At 41.0% G+C, this 27,355-nt stretch overlaps 1 protein-coding gene across 7 annotated transcripts in view; it reads left to right on the top strand.

Annotated features, from left to right (window-relative positions):
- mcf2l2 (MCF.2 cell line derived transforming sequence-like 2) overlaps nucleotides 1-27,355 on the top strand; it is a 196,908-nt gene that overhangs the window by 24,982 nt on the left and 144,571 nt on the right. Inside the window, exon 1 of one of the 7 annotated variants that reach the window (XM_062976811.1) lies at nucleotides 2,759-3,362. The exons of the other annotated variants lie outside the window; for them this stretch is intronic. Coding sequence (XP_062832881.1) covers nucleotides 3,305-3,362 — 58 coding nt within the window. The 5' untranslated portion in view covers nucleotides 2,759-3,304. Of the gene's footprint in view, nucleotides 1-2,758; nucleotides 3,363-27,355 lie in introns of those variants that run through there. 7 annotated transcript variants of the gene reach the window in all.

Raw genomic sequence — 27,355 nt, 5'->3', positions numbered from 1 at the left:
CTGCTTCATCATCCACTGCGACGGCACTTCCTCATTCCAATGGTGGCTGGATGATTTTTATGGAGTCGTTAATTAGTTAAATTAGCCTCCCCACTTAATAAGTGGTACCTTAATTTCCTACTTGATAGATGCAACTATCTTTCAGGTTGCTAGGTCAGCAACGAGCAGGGGCTATTTTTAATTTTTAATTGTCGGGTGCTCACCCCGCCACGGGCTGGCCTCAAACTCATGACCTCTTGGTCAGAGTAATTTATTGCAGCTGGCTGCTCACCAGCCTGCACCACAGCCTGGGAATCCACTAAAATGAAGGTTATATTTCACAGGAAGGAAGTGGCCAAAGTATTCCTTGTCTAAGAAATTCATGGGATTGATGGGCAATTTGAAGGTGCATGCATGTGCACAGCACACACACAAACAATGTTGAAATGAGTAAATGAGAACCCACTAATCAAAATTATTTGGTTCTTTGATGTTTAGCATTGCACTGCACCTGTAATTTTAAATCTTGCCAACTGGCTAGATAGATGATGTGAACTTAGCACCCTGGGTTATACTGGCACACAGAGATTTTGGAAGAGCCTTATTTGAGGTCAAGTGGTTACTACATTTAGAATGAAAGATACAATTTGATCTACAGTCAGAATGCAAATGAGCATGACTGAATTTTGGAAAACCACAGTTTTCAGCACCGTGCCAGAAAGTAGAATCTTTTCTTTATTATAGCCAAGAGATTTCAATTTCCAACCCACAAAAATGGGTTGGGCAGATATAATTCAGTATGGACATTTCCTTGCCAAAATACATCTACTATTTTTCATGTGTCTCCTCATGAGTGATCTTCCACAATATAGCTCGGCTGCAAACATAACTCAGATCAAAGCAAGACTTTCCCAGGATGAAAACCAAAACTTTGTTGCATGCAGCAGGAACCACCCAAACAGCAAACCAGATCTTAGTGGAATTCCATCAGCTACTTTCCCAAAATTGCAAACACAAATTTCTGGACATATTATTTGGGAAGATATGACACATATAGCAAAATACATTATATTCTGGGGGGAAATACAAACCAATCAGTGATTCTAGAGGCAAAAACACTTCCAATACATTTATCAGATCATGCACCATCAAGAGTAAAAGTAAAATTAGAAACAGAAAGAAAAAAAAGAACCTGGAGATATAATACAGTTTTAAACAGTAGAGAGGAAGAATATGAAACAATTAGGAAAGAACTAAATAAGTATTTCAAGGCCACTGCTAATGGACACGTAAGTAAAGATATAATTTGGGATGCAAGCAAGGCAGTGATAAAGGGTTACTGTATAAGTTTAGAGATAAATCTTAGAAGGAGATGGAGGAATGAACAGGATAAGAGAATAAAAGAAATAGAAACCCTTCTACACTTCCATATAGAATCCAGATTATCTGCTTTGAACTGGATTATATGGAAATGTAGGAGGGGCTTTAGTGCTTCATTCCTCATCCGCTCCCCTTGCAACATCCTATGGAAACCTGGGTTTTGTAGTCTAGTGTGGCTCAAATACTCTCTGCATGACAAAATTCCATGGCAGTTAAAGTGGAATTGTAATGCTATAATTCTGGAGTGTGAATGCCCCCCTCTGTTAGTAAGGTTGCACCTTCAAAGTACTTAAACTATTTTATTAACTTGATTTATAGCCCACTGTAAGAAGGTCAAGGTGGTCCCCGTGGTGATCGGCACACTGAGTGCAGTGCCTAAAGACCTTGGCTTGCATTTAAACACAATCGGCACTGACAAAATTACCACCTGCCAGCAGCAGAAGGCCACCTTACTGGGATCTGCACGCATTATTCGCCGAAGTGTCCGACGTGTGATCCAATACAACAGCCAGCAGAGTGTCTGCTGTGGACTGATCTTGTTGTATTTCAAATAATAATAATATCAAATCAAATCAAATCACGTTTTATTGATTAGCTCATCGGCCATATCAAAACATTTAACACATAGACATACATACAACATACAACCCGTGGTAAAAAAGAAGTTAAAATAAACAAGCTGTTAACAAGATCCCGTTCAGGTCAAATATCTGCATCACCTCCACAGTTTACCCCAATTGATTCCAAATACGCAATTCTCAGCTGTGTTGCTTTGAATAGGAAAAGGGCTGTTTTGTGTGTTATTTTAGGATAACAACAACAATAACAATACATCACACAGTCCTAAACACTTGGGAAGTGTTCGATTTGTGATTTTGTGATACGAAATCCAGCATATCTATCTTGTTTGTATATTATCTTTTATCTTTTATTGTATTGTTCAATGTGTTATGACTTGTTGTTCTATTTATATTCTGTTATATTGTATTGTTCTGGGCATGGCCCCATGTAAGCCGCCCCGAGTCCCCGCTGGGGAGATGGTGGCGGGGTATAAATAAAGTTTATTATTATTATTTTATTATGACACAGCAAACAAGATAGATATGCTGGATTTCGTTTCGCAAAACCACAAGTCGAACACTTCCCAAGTGTCTAGGACTGTGTGATGTATTTTCGGATGATGCATGCAGATCCCAGCAGGGTGGCCTTTTGCAGTTGGCAGATCGTAATTTTGTCAATGTCTATTGTTTCCAAATGCCGGCTGAGATCTTTTGGCACAGCACCCAGTGTGCCCATCACCACCGGGACCACCTGTACTGGTTTCTGCCAGAGTCTTTATTATTATTATTGTTGTTGTTGTTGTTGTTGTTTGCTATGTCGTTGTGTCAATAATAATAATAATAATATGCCAGACATTTCTGGATAAAGATCAGGAATACTGTAGTGATGAGAAGGAGGAGAAGGAGGGGAAGAAGGAAAGGAAGGAGAAGGAGGGAGGGAAGTGGAAGAAAGGGGAGGAGAAGGGAAGGAGAGAGGAAAGAGGAGGAGAAGCAGCTGAATTGGAGATTTGCATCCTGTCCTTTCCTCTTGCCTAGAGTCTCCAAACTGGAGAATTTCCCCCTTTGTCTAGCCACACAGAAAGTGGAGACTAGGGACCAGGTACCTCCCAAACCTCTGTGGATGGTGGACCCTGGGAAATCTCCCAGAAGATCCCCTTTTCTCCTCCGAAGCCAGGGCTGTTTTTTGCAATCCTGCTGCCATCCCTCCCTGGAGAGAAGAAGTTCCCTTGGCTTTGCCCGCCGCCGGCCGCCTCCTGCTCCTGCTCCTCTCTCTCCGGCGCCGCGCCAGACAAAACAAGGGCAGGGAGAGCTGTCGGGAGAGAGAAAGAAGGGCTTTTCTTCTCCTCCTTTCATGGATTAAACCTAAGACTTCTTGCCTTGAGAGGATGGTGGGCGCTTGGCGAAGACAGCCGGGAGGAGAGGCCGCGCTCTTCAGCAGAACAGGTGGGCTTTTGCCGCAAAACTAAGGAACTCTTCTCCTTACTCCTGAAAGAATGATATCTTAGCTAGACAGACAGGCAGACAGATGATAGACAGAGAGTTGTGTGTACTTATGAGTGGGTGTGAGAGAAATGTCTGTTTCAAATGCTGAACTTCTTTTAAAGGTACCTATCTACAGGCAACTGCATTGTGTTTGTGTCCCAGGGCAAAGGGAAAGATGAGATACATGTTTTTGGAAGCATCTTCCAAGAAATGGAGGATGAGAATGCCTCTCCGTTTCCAGCTCATTTTGCTTTCCTGATCTTGAAAAAAAAAAATAGTACTTCAAGACTGGTGTGATTTTTCTAGGATAAAGGTAAAAGTTTCCCCCTGACATTAAGTCCAGTCGTGTCGGACTCTGGGGGTTGGTGCTCATCTCCATTTCTAAGCCCAAGAGCCGGCGTTGTCCGTAGACACCTCCAAGGTCATGTGGCCGGCATGACTGCATGGAGCGCCGTTACCTTCCTGCCAGAGAAGTACCTATTGAACTACTCACATTGGCATCTTTTCAAACTGCTAGGTTGGCAGGAGCTGGAGCTAACAGCAGGCACTCAAGCTGCTCCCGGGATTTGAACCTGGGACCTTTTGGTCTGCAAATTCAGCAGCTCAGTGTTTTAACACACTGCACTGCTTTTGGGTTGCCCTTCAAAGGGCCCTTGACTCCAACTGTAGAGGGACAACTATATATTTACATAGTGGTCAGTCCTCTTTTTTTAGTTGTTACCCAATTTGGGTGCCACTTTGTTATCAAATGCCAACTCCCACCACTTTTGATTATCCGTGACTGGGGATAATGGGAATTACAGCCCAACAGCACTTGCAGCTCTAAGGTTGGAGGAAAGTTAAAGAACATCCTATCCACAGGGCTTGTATCAGGCCACTCTCCTGACTAAATCAAACTGCAGCAACTGCATATGTTGCTGTATCACAATTCCCACAATCTCTATTGATGATGCCTAATGAAGAGGAGTACAGGAGTTGTAGTCCAGCATCTGGAGGGCTACATAAAATGACATAGAGGCCTTGATCTAGCCTGTGGGCCTTAAATTTGACATAGATGGTCTAGGATCTGTTTCAGCCACTAATGGTTTTTTTTTTTTAATGTCAGGAGCGATGTGAGAAACTGCAAGTCGCTTCTGGTGTGAGTGAATTCGCTGTCTGCAAGGACGTTGCCCAGGGACACCCAAATGTTTGATGTTTTACCATCCTTTTGGGAGGCATCTCACATGTCCCCGCATGGGGAGCTGGAGCTGACAGAGGGAGCTCACCTGCTCTCCCCAGATTTGAACTGCCGACCTATCAGTCAGCAGTCCTGCCGGCACGAGACTTTGACCCATTGTGCCTTCGGGCGCTCCACTACACAATTAAATCCTTTTGTTTCCACTTTAATTGCCATGGTTCCTGGCATTTAAAGTTTACGTAGGGAGGGGGTACTTTGAATTCTCAGCAAGTGGGCCATTGCATTAAAGCAATATCCCGGGAAACTCTAAGATGGAACCATAGAAATGAAAGTAGAATTGTTCTGTGCCTACAAGGTCCTTTTGAATTTATTGTGGAGTTTTCTTGTCAAGATTTGTTCAATTAATATGGCATTGTCTTTACTTTCCTCTGAGGCTGAGAGAGTGTGCCTTGTCTAAGGTATGTTTTCATGGCCAAACTGGGGTTTTAATGAACTCTGGTTTCTAGAGTCATGGTCCAGGACTTAAAGCATGCAACAAGATGGCTTTCAAAGTGGAATTAGAAGCACTGTTATTGTACTGTGTGAATGGTCCCTTACAAAAATAGCTCAGAACAATACTGACTGCTTTCATGTTGCATCAATAATTGCACTTTGAGACTGGTTTAAATGCCAGAACTCCATCCTATGACAAACTAGATTTGTGAAGGATTTATCATCCTCTGAGGGAGAGTAGAAGTGCCCCACTAAACTACAAATCCTAGGATTCTGTAGCATGCAGGCATAGTAGTGGAAGTGTGATCAAAGTGCTATAACTGTGTAGTGTGGACGGAGCCCTAGTCCTCGGGACAGTAAAGGGAACCCTTTGGAAATTCTTGTTGTTGTTGTTGTTGTTTTATAATCTCAGAAGTGACTTGAGATCATACTGCAAGTCGCTTCTGGTGTGAGAGAATTGGCCATCTACAAAGATATTGCCCAGGAGACACCTGGATGTGTTACCACTCTGCTGGGAGGCTTCTCACATGTCCCCACAAGTTAGAGCTGACAGATGGGAGCTCACCCCATCTCGCGGATTTGAGCCGCCAACCTTCAGGTCAACAACAGGATATGTTACTGGAAGGCTTCTCTCATGTCCGCGCAAGCTAGAGCTGACAGACGGGAGCTCACCCCATCTTGTGGATTTGAATTGCCAACCTTCAGGTCAACAACAGGATATGATACTGGGAGGCTTCTCTCATGTCCCTGCAAGCTAGAACTGACAGACGGAAGCTCACCCCATCTCACAGATTTGAACCTCCAACCTTCAGGTCAGCAGTCCAGCCAGCACAAGGGTTTAACCCATTGCGCCACCTCGGCTCCCAATTCTTGTTATGTCTGACCCCAAATATAGCAGCCACCCTAATCCAGTGAGTAAAAATCCCATTTGAAATCAGTAGGTATTTCTTCTGAATAAACATGCAGAGTGGACAAAATGTGTTAAGAATTTATAGGACATTTTGGAGTAAACAAACATGACGAAAACACCGTAGAGATCAGATCAGATTGACAAGGCCTTTTATAGAGCTCTGTAGGAACATCTGCAGATATTTTGGGTATATAGACATCCATCTTATGGTAATACTTACAATACATTTACTATTCCATTTTCAAAGTGCTTTGCTATTTTGGCCATATGAGTATGGAAAAATGAGTTTAACAAAGAATACATTATAAGAAATAAGTGGAAGGATAAACCTGGCACTGAAATAGGATAAGATCCCAGGGAATTCTTACTGGCAATACTGTGCTACTACAATTTTCTGCAAGATGGTGAAATAATTTATTTTATTTTTCCATTCAGGCAATGTTTAGGAATTAGTTTGCTCTAGGACAGGCATGGGCCAACTTGGGCCCTCCAGGTGTTTTGGACTTCAACTCCCACAATTCCTAACAGCCGGTAGGCTGTTAGGAATTGTGGGAGTTGAAGTCTAAAACACCTGGAGGGCCCAAGTTGGCCCATGCCTGTTCTAGCTTCTGCAACAACATGAATGCTCTTGTTTTGAGCCATGAAATAACCATTTCATCATCTCATTTTTTTTCCGAGGCTGACAAGCATTCATTGTTTGGCACTTGTTCTCATTTCGGTGCCAAAAGATAATTAGGCCAATGGAGGCGGGGAGTTGCTACCCAAATAGAAAAATTCACAAGGCTCACACTATTACATATTAATCACCGAGCAATGCATGCTTGGCTTGTTATGGTCAAACATGTTCAGCAAGCAGTCCGTTAAAGACTTTGGGACTGAGTTGGACTATATATGTAACTTTCCATCATATGTAAATTTCCATAATAAAAAGCGGTCAGTTCAGATCCTTACGAAGAAAGCATTACGATGAATTTTTCAATTGAATTTATATTCTCTCTGGGTTTTTTTTTTCCTGGATTGGGATCAAAGTGGCTTACAGTCATTTAAAACAAGATTAAGTTGAAATCTCAAAATCATATAAGATGATATGGTCATTGTGATGTCAAAGGCTTTCATGGCCGGAATCGCTGGGTTGTTGTGCATTTTCCGGGCTGTATGGCCATGTTCCAGAAGCATTCTCTCCTGACGTTTTGCCCACATCTATGGCAGGCATCCTCAGAGATTGTGAGGTATATTTCTCCCACCCTGGACCGTCCACAGATATATAAACCTCCCTTGTTTAGTTTTCCAACAGTCCTCACAACCTCTGAGGATGCCTGCCATAGATGTGGCCGAAACGTCAGGAGAGAATGCTTCTGGAATATGGCCATACAGCCTGGAAAATGCACAACAACCCAGCGATATGGTCATGTTTATGGGATTGTATTACTGTACCACAATTTTCCAACTACAGTAGAGTCTCACTTACCCAAGACTGGCTTATCCAAGGTTCTGGATTATCCAATGCATTTTTGTAGTCAATGTTTTCAATATATCGTGATATTTTGGTGCTAAATTCGTAAATACAGTAATTACAACATAACATTACTGTGTATTGAACTACATTTTCTGTCAAATTTGTTGTATAACATGATGTTTTGGTGCTTAATTTGTAAAATCATAACCTAAATTGATGTTTAATAGGCTTTTCCTTAATCCCTCCTTATTATCCAAGATATTTGCATATCCCAAGGTTCTGCTGGCCTGTTTAGCTTGGATAAATGAGACTCTACTGTATTCAAAAATAATATTAAAAATGTGGAATTTTGAACGCAAAAGAGCAAACTAATAATTGACACACTAGCTTTGAATAGCTTGGGTGTTTCTGATAAGAAGGTATGTGTTGTTATGTGATTATCCATCTCTATAATCCCAGGTCCCATATACACTGCCATATAATGCAGTTTGAAACTACATTAAATGACAGTGTAGATGGTGACTCTGAAAACCTCCATACAATGTGAACATCTTGGGCCCATTCTACACTGCCATAGAATCCAGCTTATTAAAGCAGATAATCCACATTATCTACTTTGAACTAGATTATATGAGTCTACACTTCCATATAATCCAGTTCAAAGCAAATAATCTGGATTATGTATGGCAGTGTAGAAGGAGCTTCGATCAGCCCTCCAACAGTACATAACGTAATGGCAAGTTTCCTAAACCTGGAATGCCGAATACACATTTGCAAGGCTGGCCCTCAAATCACCCAGAGTGAGTCAACTGCCCAAGGCAACTTGTTTGAAATATCCTGAAAGAGCAACAAATCATTTGTTTTTATGGCTGTATTTTTACTGACAAGGACATTGAGGAAAGCTTGGGAGATTGTCTGCACATGCTATAATAACTTGGCAGGCCTTTTCATGGAGAAATCATTGGCACAGCCTCAGACAGGAAAATGTTTTGAGATGGCCCTGCACAATGGCTCTTTGGCAGTCATGCATATATGTATATGCCCAGTGATGTCCACTGACATGTAATACAGTTTGGAATTATAGTGCTGTTTAACTGCAATTGACCTGCATTATTCGGATCTACACCAGGCATGGGCAAACTTCGGCCCTCCAGGTGTTTTGGACTTCAACTCTCACAATTCCTAACAGCCGGTAGGCTGTTAGGAATTGTGGGAGTTGAAGTCCAAAACACCTGGAGGGCTGAAGTTTGCCCATGCCTGGTCTTCACTGACCAACTTCTATTCCAATATCAAACAGCTCTGACAGTCAAAAAGTTTTTCTAATGTTCAGGTGGAATCTCTTTTCTTGTATCCACTGGTTTATGTTTTAGTTTCTGGAGCAGTATAGAGTCGGAAGAGACCCCAAGGGCCATCCAGTTTCAAACTCATTCTACCACGCAGGAAGGAACAATCAAAGCCCTCCCAACAGATATCCATACAGTCTCTGTTTACAAACCTCAAAGAGGGAGACTCCACACTCCAAAGTGGCATATTTAATTGTCAAACAGCTCTTACCATCAAGAAGTCCCTGTTTAAATATGTCCAGCCCTCGAAGATGCCCCTAATAGGACATAGTTTCAAGATCTTTTACCATTTTGGTGGCACATTCCAGCTTGCCAATATCATTTTTAATTGTAGTATCCAGAACTAGGTACAGTATTCCAGATGAAGGCTGGTTTAAGAAGAATAGAACAATAGTATCACTTTACTCAGTCTAGACATGACACTACTATTGATGTAACCTGGAATCACATAGAGATTTTAAGCTGTTGCATCACACTTGTTGGCTCATGTTCAGTTTGTACTCCAATTTCTAGATATCATGTACCGTATATACTAGAGTATAAGCCGACCCGAATATAAGCCGAGGCACCTAATTTTACCACAAAAAACTGGGAAAACATTGACTCCAGTATAAGCCGAGATACCAATAAAATTACATTAATTGAGGCATCAGTAGTTTAAATGTTTTTGAATCTTTACCTCAAACTGTAATTTAAGATATGAGTGTCCAACTCTGATTAAATCATTATTTTCATCTTCTTCCATGTAAATGTGCTTATGTATTCTTTTAATAATAATAGAGTGAAATATTAATGTAATAATAATAATATAATAATAATAAATGCAATAAAATAATAAATGTAATAATAAATAGAGTAAAATAATACATGTATTAATAATAATAAAATAGACTAAAATAAATGTAAAAGTAACAACAATAATAGAGTGAAATAATAAATGTAATAATAATAATTAATAGAGTAAAATAATAAATGTAACAATACCAACAATAAGAGAGAAAAATAATAAATATACCATATATACTTGAGTATAAGCTGACCTGAATATAAGCCCACCAGGACCCTCACCCGAGTATAAGCCGATGAGGTTTTTTTCAGTCCTAAAAAAGGGCTAAAAACTAGGCTTATACTCGAGTATATACAGCAGGGGTCCCCAAACTAAGGCCCGGGGGCCAGATGCGGCCCTCCAAGGTCATTTCCCTAGCCCCTGTTCTAAACTTTAGACTTAGGGTTGACCTAAGTCTACCTGGTCTTTGGAGGTCTCTTTGCTTACTTATACCCTTATGAGATCATCTAGATGGTCTTTGGATGTCTCTTTGCTTAGCTACGGCCAACTAGATGGCTTTTGGAGGTCACTTTCCAAAAGTATGAGACCATCTAGATGGCTTTTGGAGGTCACTTTCATTACCTATGGTCATATGAGACCATCTAGATGGCCTTTGAGGGTGCCTTTGCTTACCTATGGTTTTATGAGATCATCTTGATGGCCTTTGGAGGCTCCTTTCCTTACCTATGGTCTTATGAAACCATCTAGATGGTCTTTGAGGATCCCTTTCCTTATCTATGGTCTTATGAGACCATCTAGATGGCCTTTGGAGGTCTCTTTGCTTACCTATGTCTTATGAGATCGTCTAGATCAGGGGTCCCCAAACTAAGGCCCATGGGCCGGATGCGGCCCCCCAAGGTCATTGACCTGGCTTCTGTCCTAAACTTTAGACTTAGGATTGATCTAAGTCTGAAACGACTTGAAGACACACAACAACAACAATCCTAATTTTGGACTATTTCATCATAGTCCGGCCCCCCAACAGTCTGAGGGGCTGTGAATCGGCCCTCCACTTGAAAAGTTTTGAGGACCCCTGATATACAGTATATATACTATTGTCAAGCCAGGTGTGTGTGTATGTATGTATATATGTGTGTGTATATATAACGGTGTTCCATGCAGTCATGCTGGCCATATGACCTTGGAGATGTCTATGGACAATGTCACCTCTTAGAAATGGAGATGAGCACCCACCTCCAGACATGGCTATGTAATACCTTATATTATAGGTAGTACCTTCTATTCCCCATTGTGGAAACTCAGTTTGTTAGTTTTGGTTCATCTCTCCAATCTGTTATGATCACTTTGAATTTGAATCCTGACCTTTGGAGAATTTGCTGCCCCTCCTAATCTGGGGTCATCTTCAAACCTGTGTTCAATCATCCAAGTCATTGGGAATGAGTTTGTCCTGTCATCTACCAGATATTTAAATATTTAAATATTACATCAGCTCTCCATTGTGTCTTCTCCATCTTCTCCAAGTAAAACACGCACTCCTCATAGGGATTTATGGTTTCCAGGCCTTTTACCATTTTGATCCCATTACGGCTTGTCAGTATCCTTCTTGAACTGAGTTTGCATAGTGCTCAATACCAGATTTGCTTCTGAATACATATGAAATGTCAATATCATTTTCTTCCTAGTTCCCTTAACATTTGATGGCACACAGGGCAAGAAGAGAGTATTTTTCTAGCATACACACATAGTCCACTCAAGCTTTGGAAAACTCTTTCCCTTGTAAAGTGATTAGGTTTGGAAAAAGTGACAAAAGCAGTTTGCTTCCCACAAATGTATGACCTAAGCCCAAAACCGGTTCAGCAGCTGGCATGAATTAGTAAAGCAAACCCTGAACAGAGCAGAAGAGGGATGGCAGTAATAACATAAGCCATGTACTCCATATAGTTGTCTGTTTAAATCCAGCCCTAGATTAAACACAGTAAGGTGGGGCATTTTCTTGATCCCAATAGCAGGACAAAAGGTCCTTCCTCTACATAATGTATGTTTCAAGGAAACATAAGCTTCTTTTGGGGTTAAGTCAAATGTTCTTGTCCATCCACATTTGTGGTTTTGACTTTTACTGGATTTGATTGTTCATGGATTGGATTAAAAATGTTCTGGGCTGCTGTGAGTTTTCAAGGCTGCATGCCCAAGTTCCTGAAGCATTCTCTCCTGATGTTTCATCTGGAGAGAATCATCTGGCAGGTGTTTTGGACTTCAATTCCCACACCTGAAGGACTGGAGTTTGCCCATGCCTGCAGTATAAACTGTTAAGAAAACATTTTTTAAAAATGGGAAATTGTTAAATATAAACAAATAAATCTGTAGCCATCAAAGATTAAACTTGGAAGCTTTCAGGGCTGCAATGCTGACAAGAGTTTGAAAAGCTAATTTCTCCATTAATACGACCACCAGTGGTGTGTCTCGCTGCACAGCAGCCTCAGATTTATGAAGGATGCTATCATATGCCAAATGGAAAGTAAAATTAAACATTTGCATGGGATATGAGAAGGCTATACCATTTTTTTCTTTGTCTCAGGCATTCAAAAGTCTTAGGCCAGCCTCGGGTAATGTTTTTCAACCCAAAGTCTTCCCTACAGATGAAAAAAAAAACCTTGTAAATGAGAGGAGTCAGCCAACATACTCCTTAAACATGCTCAACGATTCTTTCCCTGAAGGTCTGTGGCAAAAGATGCATTGCTGAGGTATGAAACAAAGGGAAACAGAAATTGCCAAGAAATTACTAATAATTGCTCACATACTCTGGGAGGAAATTATCTGCAGGTAAATTTGGATATATTGTCTGCAAGGGAGAAAGAAAAGAGTATATCCTCCAACTGGCCTGCTTTAGCAAGCACAGTTCCAAATAATTATTTTTATTATTATTTCCTATATTTCTACCCCACCCTTCTCCCTGAGGGGACTCTGGGCGGCTAATAATTCTCTGTTATCCCACATTTCCTGCCAACCTAGCAGTTCGAAAACATGCAAATGTGAGTAGATCAATAGGTACTACTCTGGTGGGAAGGTAATGGCGCTCCATGTAGTCATGCCGGCCACATGACCTTGGAGGTGTCTACGGACAACACCGGCTCTTGGGCTTAGAAATGGAGATGAGCACCAACCCCCCAGAGTCGGACATGACTGGACTTAACGTCAGGGAAACCTTTACCTTTACCTATCCCACATTGCTTTTAAAACGTCACAGTTTCTCTTCTTTCCATCTTCTCTCTTTGTATTTAGCTGACACCAATTCAGCAGACTGACTTCGCAGCAAAGTGTTAAAAAAGGAGTTTGCATTCATTTAACTCAACAGAGGGCAGAGGAATGGGAAACTCTTGCCCTTCCCAGTAGAGCCCAAGCAAAAGCAAACTGCTGCATCCTCCCAGCTTGTGTACAGTTCCATTGATAACTTGCATCATCTTGACCATATCCTGATGTCCCTTCACTACGTGTGTCCTGGTTTTAATCTGTGAGGAGATATGGGAGAGGTTGTAAGTGCATCTAGTCTGCTGAGAGCTGAGTGATGGCACATGGCATAAGGGAATGTGACCCAGTTTGTGGATGTGGGTAGAAGCAGACCTAATGGCAGGATTTTGTTTTAATCACAAAGAAAATCCTCTTGGCCTGTAATGCAGAATCTGGATCAGTGTTTCATCTGGTCAGCCTCTTAACACAGAACTTAGAGCCCCAGCCTGTCTGTCTGGAGAAGGAGAAGAAAGAGGATCAAAAGAGAACAGGACCAAAAAAGAACCTCAAGGCATTTACCTACCTGACGTGGATTATAATTCAGTACTAGCTCAGAGTATGATGGAGTCTCCTTCTTTGGAGGTTTTTAAACAGAGACTGGATGGCTATCCGTTGAGAAGGCTTTGATTATTTCAGCATGGCAGAATGGGGTTGGACTGGATGGCCTTTGTGGTCTCTTCCAACTCTAATTCTACATACTGCCCTTCTCTTGGGTTGCCATGTCCGAGGCTCTGGCCTTGAGTCTCCAGATTTTGCATGTTATTTCCAGGTAGGATACAAGGGTGGAAATTCTCCAGTTTCAGGGAGCGAATCTCCATCTCAGCTTGTTGCTCTTCTGTGCCTTCAAATCATTTCCAACCCATGGCAACCCAAAGGCTAACCCAGACATGGGTGAACTTGAGTCCTCCAGTGTTTCGGACTTCAGTGGGGGAAAAGGAAGGGGCCGGAGGCTGTTAGGAATGGTGGGAGTTGAAGTTCAAAACACCCGGAGGGCTGGAGTTTACCCATTCTTAGTTTATAGTATGTTTCTTTACACACTTACAACAAAGATAGAGCCCATGATTCTAGATAGGTAACTGGTTGTTCCCCTTTGGGAATGGATAAATAATGGATAAAAGAGAACCTTATTGAAATCAAGGATTTCCAGCTGAAGAATACTGTACAACAGAGTCGTGCTGGATGACTTAGAAAATGCCTAGGAAGGGCATATTTTGTTTAGTGTGAATGATGGAAACCACAGCTTAGAGGGGATCACACTGTAGTTTTGAAAAGCAATTCATTTCCTTGTTTTTATTTTCAAAGTACAGTAGAGTCAGAGGCGGTCCAACCATAAGGCGAAATAGGCATTTGCCTGTGGCGCCATCGTCCCGGGGGCACCATCGTCCTGGGAGGAGGGCACCACTCTCCACCTCCTTCTCTTTCGGGCCTTCCGGCCAGCGCAGACCCACCTTCGCACCACGCAAGCCCACCTTTGGGGCCTTCAGAGATTGTGAGGTCTGTAGGAACTTGGAAGCTAGGTATGTGGGGTTTATATATCTGTAGAAGGTCCAGGGTGGGAGAAAGAACTTTTCTTTGAAGCAGGTGTGAATGTTTTAATTAATCACCTTGATTAGCATTTAATGGCCCTGTGGCTTCAAGGCCTGGCTTCTTCTTGCCTGGGAGAATCTTTTTTTGGGAGGAGTTAGCTGTCCCTGATGGTTTACTGTCTGGATTTCTTCTGTTTTCAGAGTGTTGTTCTTTATTTATTGTCCTGATTTTAGAGGTTTTTTTTTAATACTGAGGGCTATCTGGGTTATCTAAGTCCACACTGCCCTATATCCCTGTTCAATGTTTAGTGCTAAATTTGCAAATATAGTAATTCCTACATAACATTACCATGTATTGAACTGCTTTTTCTATTGATTTGTTGTAAAACATGATGTTTTGGTGCTTAATTTTTAAAATCATAATGTAATTTGATGTTTTATAGGCTTTTCCTTTATACTTCCTTATTATCCAACATTTTCGCTTATCCAACGCTTTTATTTTTCAGTGATTGGTTTGGGGGGGCGCCAAAATTCTGTTCGCCTACACTTGAAAAATACCTAGGGCCGGCTCTGAGTAGAGTCTCACTTATCCAACACTCGCTTATCCAACATTCTGGATTATCCAACGCATTTTTGTAGTCAATGTTTTCAATATATCGTGATATTTTGGTGCTAAATTCATAAATACAGTAATTACTACATAGCATTACTGCATATTGAACTACTTTTTCTGCCAAATTTGTTGTATAACATGATGTTTTGGTGCTTCATTTGTAAAATCATAACCTAATTTGATGTTTAATAGGCTTTTCCTTAATCCCTCCTTATTATCCAACATATTCGCTTATCCAACATTCTGCCGGCCCGTTTATGTTGGATAAGTGAGACTCTACTGTAGATGTTCTTTGTTTTATCACTATTGGTTTTTCTTTGGGAGATTTCCTTCTTTGGGATATTTTTATAAGAGCATAAAAGGATCAGAATGGCTCAAAATTTTATATAAACAATATTTCCAAGTTACATTTATTGATTTATCATATTTATACCCCGCTGTGATGACTCATGGGCCATGTAGTCCCGTTCCTAGTGCTGTTGTGAATGATGAAGAGGAAAACTTGGGTTTTCCACCATTTCAGTCAGAAAAGGAACTATCCCAGCCAGAAATTGAGCCTTTGCACCTGCAGGAGGCTTGTCTTCCAGAAATCTGCCAAACAAGCCCTGAGTCGAGTTCTCCCCCTTTTTCGCGCCGTAATTATTATCTCCAGCAAAAAGGAGTGCAACAAGCTAATCGCAGGAGCTTGAGAATTGCAGCAAAGCATTCAGATGATTAAGCCTGCTGCCATGAGAAATTTTAGGGAGTCATACATCTGGACACAGAGATTGACTTTCGTTTCTGATTCCCCAGAGAAGTGTTCTCTGGTGGGAAAACGAGGCCTATTTAGGTTCCTTGCTCCCGAAGGAATCTTGCGGAGTCAATTCGTCAGCTACCGGAGCAGCGTGTGTGGACAGCTACTCCTGCTTCCAAGCCTTTGTTCCTGTTCCAAGCCTTCGTTCTCAGCCTTGTTTTCTCCCCGGATCTTGCCTTGTTTCCCGGACCTCGCCAAGTAATTGCCACGGATCTTGTTCTTGTTCCTCGTTCCCTTGTTGCCTTGAATCAAGCTTTGTGTGCCAAGAATCAAGTTATTTCCTAGCCTTGCTCAAGTTCATGGACTAAAGGACCTTGTCATCTCCCCTCACTTGCTTGGCAAGTGAGTGTTTCGGTTATTGGATTACAACTTTGGACCTTACTATTTCATATTGGACATTGCTTTTTTGGACTAATTTTGACCTTTCCTGAAAGGTCTACTTCTGGACTATTTCCTATACTTGTTTTTATTAACTTTATATATTTCCTTAATAAAGATATTAGATAGATTCTGGCCTCTGTGTATGGTTATTGGTGCTCTGCAGCCTGGGTCGTGACACCCGCTCTTCTCACCCGGAAGGGGACTCAGAATGGCTTGCAGAACACACATACGGCAAACATTCAATGCAGATTATGCAATTAATAAGGACAGACAACACAAACAGAGGCAAAGGCAGTTTGTCCCATATTGTTTTCGGCATCTTGGAGGCTGTACTTGACTCCGGCAATGGTGTGTGTGTGTGCGTGTGTGTGTTTGCTGTCACTCCATCTTCCATGTTGAGAATCTTTCCTCCAATCGATGTCCTTTATTACCTCCCCACTAAAAGCAGTACCTATAGATCTACTCACATTTATGCTTTAGACCTGCTAGGTGGGCAGGTGAGCTGGGACTAACGGTGGGTGCTCACTCCAGCTTGGGCTTGAACTGTTGACCTTTCAATTGGCAGGATTTTTCTGCAGCACAGCAGTTCGAAAGTATCCTTCATGGCATGTTGCTTCATCATTACTTTGATGTTATTTGGAAGTAGGCTTTTGTTTTGTTTTGTTTCTTAAACAATGAGTAACTGTGTCAAGTGACTTCCCAGATTAGTTGTAAATCTTTGTGTCTCACAAATAAATAGTTAATTTAGATTCATAGAGTTGGAAGAGACCTCATGGGCCATCCAGTCCAACCTCCTGCCTAGAAGCAGGAAATTGCATTCAAAGCACCTCGACAGATGGCCATCCCCATCCAGAATGCTAGCAGTCTTGGATTTTACATCAATAAGTCACTTGAAATCAAAGCAGACACTGAAATAGCTGGAGTCAAGTGCAAAATAGAAGATTCCAACCACTTCATTTCATTTTGGCTTCCCTTTTATTTCTCTCATATCTTGATGTCATAACTTATCCTAACAGATGCAGTTTTACAAGGTCTTTACCTTCTCTGCCAAAGAGTGCCGGTGCCTTACCAAACTACGACTCCCATAGCATTGAGCCATGGCATTTAAAATGCCGAACTGCATTAATTCTATGGTTCAGATAGACCCTTAGAATCCTATATTGATTCACAATTCAACCGTTGTTTCAGTAATTCTACTCTAGATGTGTTAAAACGCAGAAGTTGAAGAACTGACCCTGTTTTAGACTACAATTTGGAAACTTTTCCAGCCTGCTTGGCCACTAACCAAGCAGGAAAGCCAGCTGGAAGCCAAGAAACAGGCTGAGAGATTGTCATCGCTCTGAGTCATGCCCAAGACAAAGATGCCCCAGTGTTTCCCTAATGGTTGGTTGCTTCAGCTGGTCTTTCATTAAGGAGTGAGGCATTACTGTGTCAATCTGCTACGCACAGTTCAGCTGATCTTGGTGACATTCATTTGGAGGCCATTAACATATAAATGAGTTTGTGATGTCAAGATGGGGGTGCATGGAGTTCAAGCAGCACAAGATGGTATTTACGGGAGTGCATGTGGTCGAAGTATGTCTGCTGTTCATGCAGGACACTGTTCTATCTATCCCATGCCCAGAGAGAGAAAAGGGAAAATTGAAGGGCAGCTCTTTGCAAAGGGTTTGAAGTGGGAAAGATTTTCCCCTCTTTCTCCTTCTTTGCATTGGTACCACCTGCAGAAACATCTAGGACACATGTCTAGGGTCCCTCTCAGGAGAATGAACAAGAGGGACACTTGTGTACCCTATTTTAAAATAATAAAGATCCTAGATAGGGGTTGTGTAAATCTCAGTGTGAGGAGCTATGCTTTGATTGCACCAAGGAACCCTTGTTGAATGGCAACACTGAACAACTGAGCACTCAATGCACAACACATGGACATTTCTATGTATCTTTGCATACCCAATTCCACTTCCACAGCTTCAAATGAAATGTAAATGTTCTGAAACAAAATAATAAAGGAAACAATCAGGGCCAGCTGACACCTCCCAACAAAGGATTCCTCCAGGCAGGAAGCAACCAGGATTTGAAGCTCCAAGGCCATTCAATGCTAAACAAGGTGGCCAATTGCAGCATTCACATTTGCCTCCAACAGACAAGAGTTCTTTCTCTCACCCTGGACATCATTCCACAGGTATATAAACCCCCACTTGCCTAGTTTCCAACAGATCTCACAACCTCTTAGGATTCCTGCCATAGATGTGGGCAAAGCATCAGGAGATAATGCTTCTAGAACATGGTCATACAGCCTGGAAAACTCACAGCAACCCAAAATAATAAAAAACTTAGAACGGGAAGGGACTACAAGGACTATCGAATCCCACCCCTGCCATTTAGGCTTACTCAGTTATTCAGCTAAAGCACTCCTGAAAGAGACCCATATAGTCTTGTCAAAACCTCCAAAGTAGGATAGTCTACCACCTTTTGAGGCAGTGTGTGCAACTCTTGAACAATTCTTCATGTTAAATGGATTTTTTTTTCTTGAAATTTGTATCCATTGGTTTTCATTCAAGCATCTGAAGCAGCAGAGAACAAACTTTCCTTATCTTCTATATGACATTCCTTCCGGTATTGAAAGATGGTGTTCTGGACACCACAACTCAAGATCCTTATGTTGTGGTGCCCAGAATGTGCTTATCGGCTCAAGGAAAGGCTGATTTAAAGAAAGAAGGATCAAATAATACAGATACCTGAATAAGTAGTTAATGATATATATTTTTTAAAAGCAAATGGAGTTTTATTTTTATTTATTTTGAGGATTAATAAAGCAGCTCATTCCATTTTGGTTCCCAACACCAGTATAGTACCACAGCAGCTTTTTCAGAATACAATGGACCCTCCACATCCACAGACTCTGGATCCATGATTTCTATCCATTGCAGATCATCAAGTCCTATATATAAAATGGTACCAACAGAAATATATTCACAAACACATTTCCATCACTTAACTATGTGGGATAAGATCAGCCAATGTTTTTGGCATCCTTATTAATCCATAGGGCCCAGTGTGTGTCTGCACCAGATCCCATCTTACCTTGGAAGCTAAATTGGATCAGTCCTGATAAGTACTTGGATGGGAGACCGCTAACAAATACCAGGCATTGGAGACTATATTTCAGAAGAATGAATTGTCAAAATAATCTCCAATTACTCCTTACTCCTACAAAATTCATGGGGTCACCATGAGTTCACAGACAGTTGCATATGCATGGACACACAGAGAAAACAGTGTCAGTGCCTTCTCATTTTCATGCATGTGTGATTCATGTGTAGCTCATACTTAATTTCTGCTACTGTTCGGTTCATAAAGGACTTATTAAACGGCCACTAACTTTATCAAGATGACCTTTACATCTGTATAGATAAGTTTTATTTTGTCTCTGTTCCAATTCACAACCATTTCTCTCTTCTCCACCACCAATGTCTTTTTTCTGAACATGACAAAAATGAAGGAGGGCGCAAAATAAATTAAGTGGCAGCATGTTTAATTTCATTTTAAGCAGAGAATTGGGAAGCCCAGCTGTACAGCTTTCCCCCCGCAGGGAATTAGATGGTATCATTACCGCTTCTGTGTTGAATCAAAGAGGAATAATATCAAACAGATGGGCACAGTAATTGCTGCCACTGCTGCTGTTGCTGGTTGGCTTTGCTTTTCTCTACTAGAAGTTAAATATTCTGCCATCATGAAATGGGTAGGTCTCAGTTATGGATCATTATGTCTCAGTTGCAACCAAATCAGGTGTGCATTTGACAAGACATTACCACTAATCCCACCTCTCCGAAGAGTAAAATTTTAAGATGCAGTTGGTTTTTAACCAAGGGAGGCATCAGCATCTGGACCTGGTTGAGCACCATTTGGCCACAACCCTACGAAAATAGATGGACTCATCTCTAATGTTTGTTTTGATGTTCTTACAGAGCCAATTCCATGCTGATTTCTAAATACTACTAGGCCACAATGCATTGGTATTCTATTGCTTCTATATGAAAGGTACAATGGAATCTATTCCAAGTTTGATTCTAGACTTTAAAGTAGCTGTCCAAGGTGCCAAATGTATTTTGAATATCTGGTTGAGCACCTTGACAGCTCCATTAAATCTGCAATAGAATACAGTCAGCCTTCTACATTCACTGGGGTTAGGAACACAGGAATGTGAGAAACTAAGAATAAAGAAATGGCTATGAGAGAACAGCTTTCCACTCCAGGAATTTCTTGGTCTCTCAGTATGACAGTATGGTCAATCTGCTGGAAAGTGGCCATAGAATGACATTGGAGGACCTAGAGAAAGATATTACAGTAGAGTCTCACTTATCCAACATTCGCTTATCCAACATTCTGGATTATCCAACACATTTTTGTAGTCAATGTTTTCAAAATATCATGATATTTTGGTGCGAAATTCGTAAAAACAGTAATTACTACGTAGCATTGGTGTATTGAACTACTTTTTCTGTCAAATTTGTTGTAAAACATGATGTTTTGGTGCTTAATTTGTAAAATCATAACCTAATTCGATGTTTAATAGGCTTCTCCTTAATCTCTCCAACACATTTGCTTATCCAACATTCTGCCGGCCCGTTTATGTTGGATAAGTGAGACTCTACTGTATGTCTAAATCTCTCTAGGCCCTCCAGCATGACAGGAGGAAGTTGACCATATAATCATGGTGGAGAAAAGAGAAAATATTTAACCAAATCCATGAATAAGCAAATCTGCAAAAGTCAAAACCGCAAATGTGAATGTGATGGCTGGACAGAGAAGATTCACAGCACCCCAGTGTGGAAGCTAGCAGTTACTCTATAGCCTAACAGCTATCTAAATTTGCTAAAGTGCCCTCAGAGTGATCATTCATGGGGTTAAGGATGGGAAATTAAAAGGGTTGCTAGATCCAGCAGTCAGGCATTGTTTGGAGCATTTCTGCTAGCCAATGGAAGATAATCCAGATTATCAAAAGACATTATTCACATTATCTGCTTTGAACTGAATTATATGAGTTTACACTGCTAATTCAAAGCAGATAATCTGGATTTTATATGGCAGTGTAGAAGGGGCCTAAGTCTGCTAGCGTAAGCAATAAGAGGACGGTATCCATTAGGCAGCAGCATATCCTGACAAGATCACCTTAAATCATGAACTGGCTTAGGATTCTAGGGGTTGTTTTTTTAGTCCTAAGGCTTGCCTTTAAGCAAACCATATGCGGATCTTGCGGTCTCAAGTCTGTGATCCTTGGGTTGCATGGATATATTGCTTTTGGAAGGGAGTTCCCAAGAGTAGACCTAATTAGTAAGGTTGCTCCACTTGAACTAAGCAACCTAACTCACCAGGGCCATTTTGGGAACTCCTCACCAAAAGGGATTCCATCCTGCCCCATCAAAGGCCTTCTTAATTTTGTAAAAAAAAAGTTTGCAAGACCTAATGCTGATGCTGCTGAAGTCCCACTTTTGATTCTGTTCATCTACTCACAAATTTTATTTATTGCTGGTGTGTTAATGTAAAAGCGTATCTTTTAATTTCAGAAAGTAGATATTTATTAGCTTCATGTTTTTAAAGAATGTCGTCATTTTAATTCAGTCTGGTAGGAATATGTCACCCTTGAGTGCTGTTGATAAATCAAAGTGTCCACCTTGCAACTTGGCCGGTTTTACAGCAGCCATGCTAAATGCCCACTCAGCAGCTTTCCTGAGCTTTTAATTCTATTGAGTAACTTGTACGTATTCCAAAGATGTGCTATTTTGTGCATGCAGGCCGTGATTATACTTGGCTCTGATGTGCTATTCATGATAGATTGAACCAAAGCCCACAAATCACGAGACTTTGCCCCTTCCCTCCCGCCTTCCAGCCGTTTCCATTAATTCTTGCATACGCATTATGGATAATCCAGCATGCCAAAGGTAACAGCCATGCAAAATGACCCAGATTCGCTTTAGGGTTCTGGTGAATGGGACAGTAGGACAAAACCAGGAATGTGAATGTGTATTGCATCTCAGAAGGGGAAGTCAGTGCCTCCTGTATGTATTTACATATTAGGCTTTGTCATGAAAATGGTGTAACAAACTCTGATGTAGAAAATTCCACCTGGCCACACCAAAACTGATACTAGTCCTTTGGTGCAAGGCTAACCCACATGCCATGCCACCTGTATCTGCTTTTCCAGTGTCTGTGGCTCATTGAAAAAGCAGCAACTACTTGAATGGATCTCAGCCTTTCCACCTGAGTCTGGGTTTATCTTAACACTTGCACTGGTGTGACACCACTTTAATTGTCATGGATCTTTCCTAAGAAGTCATACTATCTTTGTTACTTTAAGTTTGGTGGGAGGAAGCTCTAGGATGCATTTCTACACTGCTGAATTAATGCATTTGGACATCGCTTTATATGCCATTCAATGCCATGGAATCCTAGGAGTTGTAGTTTGGCTGCACTCTTTGGCAGAGAAGGTAAAAGACCATGTAAAACTACAACTCCTATGATTCCATTGCATTGACCCAGGTCATCTAAATTGATGTCAAAATGAATTAATTCTACCATGTAGATGAATGTTAAGGTTGCCAGGTAAGATAAGGTTCGAACTTGCGTAGAAGAGGGAATTTTAGTTATGTAACACGCAACATCTAACTTACATTCCCTCTTCTACACATTTACTGAAGGTGTAGAAGCCCTCTTTTTCCATCAGGCAATCCTATTCCGAGAACATATGAGAACTGAATTTAGTCCTAAGGATGCACCAGGTCCCTCACTCTTTGTGTACACTGTAGTTTGAGTCAGGCACTTTCTACACTGACATATAATCCAGATTATCAAATCAGATAACCCACATTAGCTACTTTGGGGTCACAGGGGCACAATGGGTTAAACTGTTGAACTTTGAATCTGCTGACCTTAAGGTTGGCAGTTCGAGGCCGCAGGTCGGGGTGAACTCCTGTTGTTAGCCTTAGCACTTGCCAACCTAGCAGTTCAAAAGCATGCAAATGTGAGTAGATCAATAGGTACTGCTTCGGCAGGACGGTAATAATGCCTGCAACACGACCAGGACGTGACTATGAACAACAGGCTCCTCGGCTTGGAAAATGGAACAAAAGCACTTCCCCATGGCCAGGCTTGAGCACTGCCTCCACAAAGCCAGAGATGAAAGAGGAAGCCTTTACTCTTCATTCTTGTCACACTCAAGGCAGCAGAGCACCAAGAACCATACACGGAGGCCAATAAACTATCCAATATCTTTATTAAGGAAATATATAAGAATGATAAAAGCAAGTAGAAAATATAGTCCAGAAGCAGACCTTTCAAATAAGGTCAAATATAGTCCAGAAATAGTTTGTCCAATAAATGATATTAGAGTCCAAAGATAAAATCCAAATAACCGAAACACACACTATTGCCAAGCAATAGTGTGGGGAATTGTCCAGGGTCTTTCAAGGTCCAAGGTAAAACCCACAACAAGGCTGGAAACAAAAACTTGATTCTAGGAACAAGGTCCGTGACTAAGAACAAGGCAAGGCAATTCTTCAATACTTGAATAAGCAAGGCAAGGAAACTGGATTTGCGGACTTTGCGAAGTCCACACAAGGCTGGAACACGATTTCACTCCTGAAGCTGCTCTGTTGTCTCCACACGGAATCAACCGTGCCAGGCACCTTTAACTGGGTCTCGTTTTCCCGCCAAACTGGTGTCCAGCGTTCTCTTTCCCTAGAGAACAAGAAACGAAACCCAACTGTCCAGATGTGAGACTCCCTGGATTTTCCCAGGGGAAACATGGCTAATCAGTGTCTTGTTTGGCTGCAATTCTCAAGCTCCTGCGAACCCGCTCTTTCACTCCCCTGTCTGCAGCAAAGGACTGTCTCCTAGCGAAGGGAGGTGAGAGCTGCTCAAGGTCTGTGTTAATTGGTTTTTGGGCAAGAACATCAACATCAGGCATCTGGAAGGATTCCGGCTGTTGTTGATCCGGAGAAAACCCCATGTTTTCATCCTCATCTGCCACAGGGACACTAGGAGCGGGACTACAAGACCCATGAGGCATCCCAATTCTGTGTATTTGTATATCATTGTTATTCCACTGATTTAAAAGGCATTGAATGTTGCCTATCTGTGTATGTTGTAATCCGCACTGGGTCCCCTCGGGGAGATAGAGTGGAATATAAATGAAGTGTATTATTATTATTATTATTATTATTATTATTATTATTATTATTACAGTAGAGTCTCACTTATCCAACATAAACGGGCTGGCAGAACGTTGGATAAGCGAATATATTGGATAATAAGGAGGGATTAAGGAAAAGCCTATTAAACATCTAATTAGGTTATGATTTTACAAATTAAGCACCAAAACATCACATTTAACAACAAATTTGACAGAAAAAGTAGTTCAATACTCAGTAATGCTACGTAGTAATTGCTGTATTTACGAATTTAGTACCAAAACATCACAATGTATTGAATATTGAAAAGTTTGACTACAAAAACATTCACTACTAAAAGGTAGACTGCATTGGATAATCCAGAATATTGGATAAGCAAATGTTGGATAACTGAGACTCTACTGTATTATTATTATTTGCTTTGAACTGGATTAAATGAGTCTACACTGCCATATAATCCAGTTCAAAGCAGATAATCTGGATTTTATATGGCAGTGTAGAAGGGGCCTGAGTTGTCCCTGGGCATGAATAAATTTAGTCCCTGGGGTTATTCTCAGATACCAACATATTAAGGAAAAAAATAAGAATGTCATTGTTCTAATTAGTACATTTTGTATTCTCATCCCACAAAATTCTTTTGGCAAGGGAAAGAGCTTCAGTTATTTTTAGAAGCAACCGCTTATAAAATGTAATTGTCCCTGTAAATCAAACCACACACACAAATGCTTTTTGTTCATTATAAATGTTAATGATGCAATTTCTTCTTATTTTAAAGGGTTTTTTCTTCTTCGTAATCATTAAGCACAATTTTTTACAGTACAGCATTTGTCTTTTAATGGCTAGAAACCCCCGAGCAAAGGGCATGTCATTGAAGCAACTTTTGGGAAGGATGTATTTGTCCTCAAACTTTTAAAAATGCATACGAGAAGAATTAACTTTTGTAGCGCAAGAGGGGTTTACAGAGAACTATTCCACATGAAGCAACAAGAGGAGGACCTCATTTCTGTGTTGTTGTTGTTGTTGTTGTTGTTGTTGTTGTTGTTGTTGTTGTTGTTGTTGTTGTGTGTCTTCAAGTTATTTCTGACATATGGCAACCCCAAGGTGTCCCTTTCATGAGGTTTTCTTGGCATTGCTGTCCAATGCCTGTTTTAGACTGTATTTATTTGCCCCGTGTATTCACCTAAAGGCAATTATTTGTACCTAAGGGATAGCTGGGCTATGTTTTGATGCCACAACATCAGACCTTTAAACAACTTGTTTTAAGGGTTCTTTTGTGTCTGTTCTTGTATATCTCTCAAGTATCCATTAGCATGAATGACAGTTGCAAAATCCTTTTTAATGAATAAATAATGATGATTTCACCCATTTGAGCACTTAATGTAGGAGTATTGTAGGTGGTAATTGGATTTGTTTTCTTTTAATGTTCCAAAAATAAACTCTTCAGGTTTTTCAATGTAATGATTGACACCATTGCAGGTTTTGAGGAAAGGGAGATTTTTTTAAAGCAAAGGTCAGTTCTTAGAGACATTAAAGGCCTATCTTGGGGGAAAGGCAAGCTGAATATTAAAGATTGACTTGGTGAAGTGAAGCAAGTGAAGAGCTTTTCTAGTACAGTAGAGTCACTTATCCAAGCTAAACGGGCCGGCAGAAGCTTGGATAAGCGAATATCTTGGATAATAAGGAGGGATTAAGGAAAAGCCTATTAAACATCAAGTTAGGTTATGATTTTACAAATTAAGCACCAAAACATCATGTTATACAACAAATTTGACAGAAAAAGTAGTTCAATACACAGTAATGCTATGTAGTAATTACTGTATTTACGAATTTAGCACCAAAATATCACAATGTATTGAAAACATTGACTACAAAAATTTATTGAATAATTCAGAATGTTGGATAAGCGAATGTTGGATAAGTGAGACTCTACTGTAGTTATATTTGATACGTTACATACTCTATAATGATAGGGCCAGCAGTAAACAATCAGTTTCCTTTTTGGTATGGATATGGATGTTGAAGGCCTATCTAATTGTTTATATCAAGGGTCTCCAATTTTCCATCCAGATGTATTGGAATGCAAACTCGCATCATCCCTAGCCAAAATGATCATTGGGCTAATTGATTTTGCATAGAATCATAGAATGACAGTGTTGGAGGAGACCTCATGAGCCATTCAGTCCAACTCCCTGCCAAGAAGCAGGAAAATCCCATTCAAAACAATCCTGACAGATGGCCATCCAGCCTCTGCTTAAAAGCCTCCAAAGAAGCAGCCTCCACCACACTCCGGAGCAGAGAGTTCCACTGCTGAACAGCTCTCAAAGTTAGGAAGTTCTTCCTCATGTTTACGTGGAATCTCCTTTCCTTTCCTTTAGTTTGAAGCCATTGTTCCACATCCTAGTCTCCAGGGCAGCAGAAAACAAGCTTACTCCCTCCTCCCTATGACTTCCCCTCACATATTTATACATGTCCCTCATCATGTCTCCTCTCAGCCTTCTCTTCTGCAGGCTAAACATACCCAGCTCTTTAAGCCGCTCCTCATAGGGCTTGTTCTCTAGACACTTGATCATTTGAGTCGTCCTCCCCTGGACACATTCCAGCTTGTCAACCCTTCAACTGCGGTGCTCAGAATTGGACTCAGTGTGATTCCAGGTGTGGTCTGACCAAGGCAGAATAGACTTTCACTTTTGGACTCTCACTTGCTGAGGTGTTCTTGCGAATATCTCTGTAGATCTTAGAAAGCTATTTCTTGATTGAAGGCATTGCAGAATAGCGGGGTAGTATGGCTTCCCTGCATCTAGACACTAGACTTCTATTTATGCAGGCCAAAATCCCATTGGCTTTTTTGCCGCTCCATCACATTGTTGGCTCATGTTCCCCTTCCTGTCCACAAGGACTCCAAGATCTTTTTCACACGTACTATAGTAGAGCCAGGTGTCCCCCATATTTAATTTAAAGACCATGATTTAAAGATCTGTTGAGAAAAGTTTGGTTTCTAACTTGAG

The sequence above is a fragment of the Anolis carolinensis genome, chromosome 3 (assembly GCF_035594765.1).
Source record: "Anolis carolinensis isolate JA03-04 chromosome 3, rAnoCar3.1.pri, whole genome shotgun sequence".
Classification (NCBI taxonomy): domain Eukaryota; kingdom Metazoa; phylum Chordata; class Lepidosauria; order Squamata; family Dactyloidae; genus Anolis; species Anolis carolinensis.
Note: the sequence above shows the minus strand (reverse complement) of the source record. Positions and strands in the feature narration are given on the sequence as shown.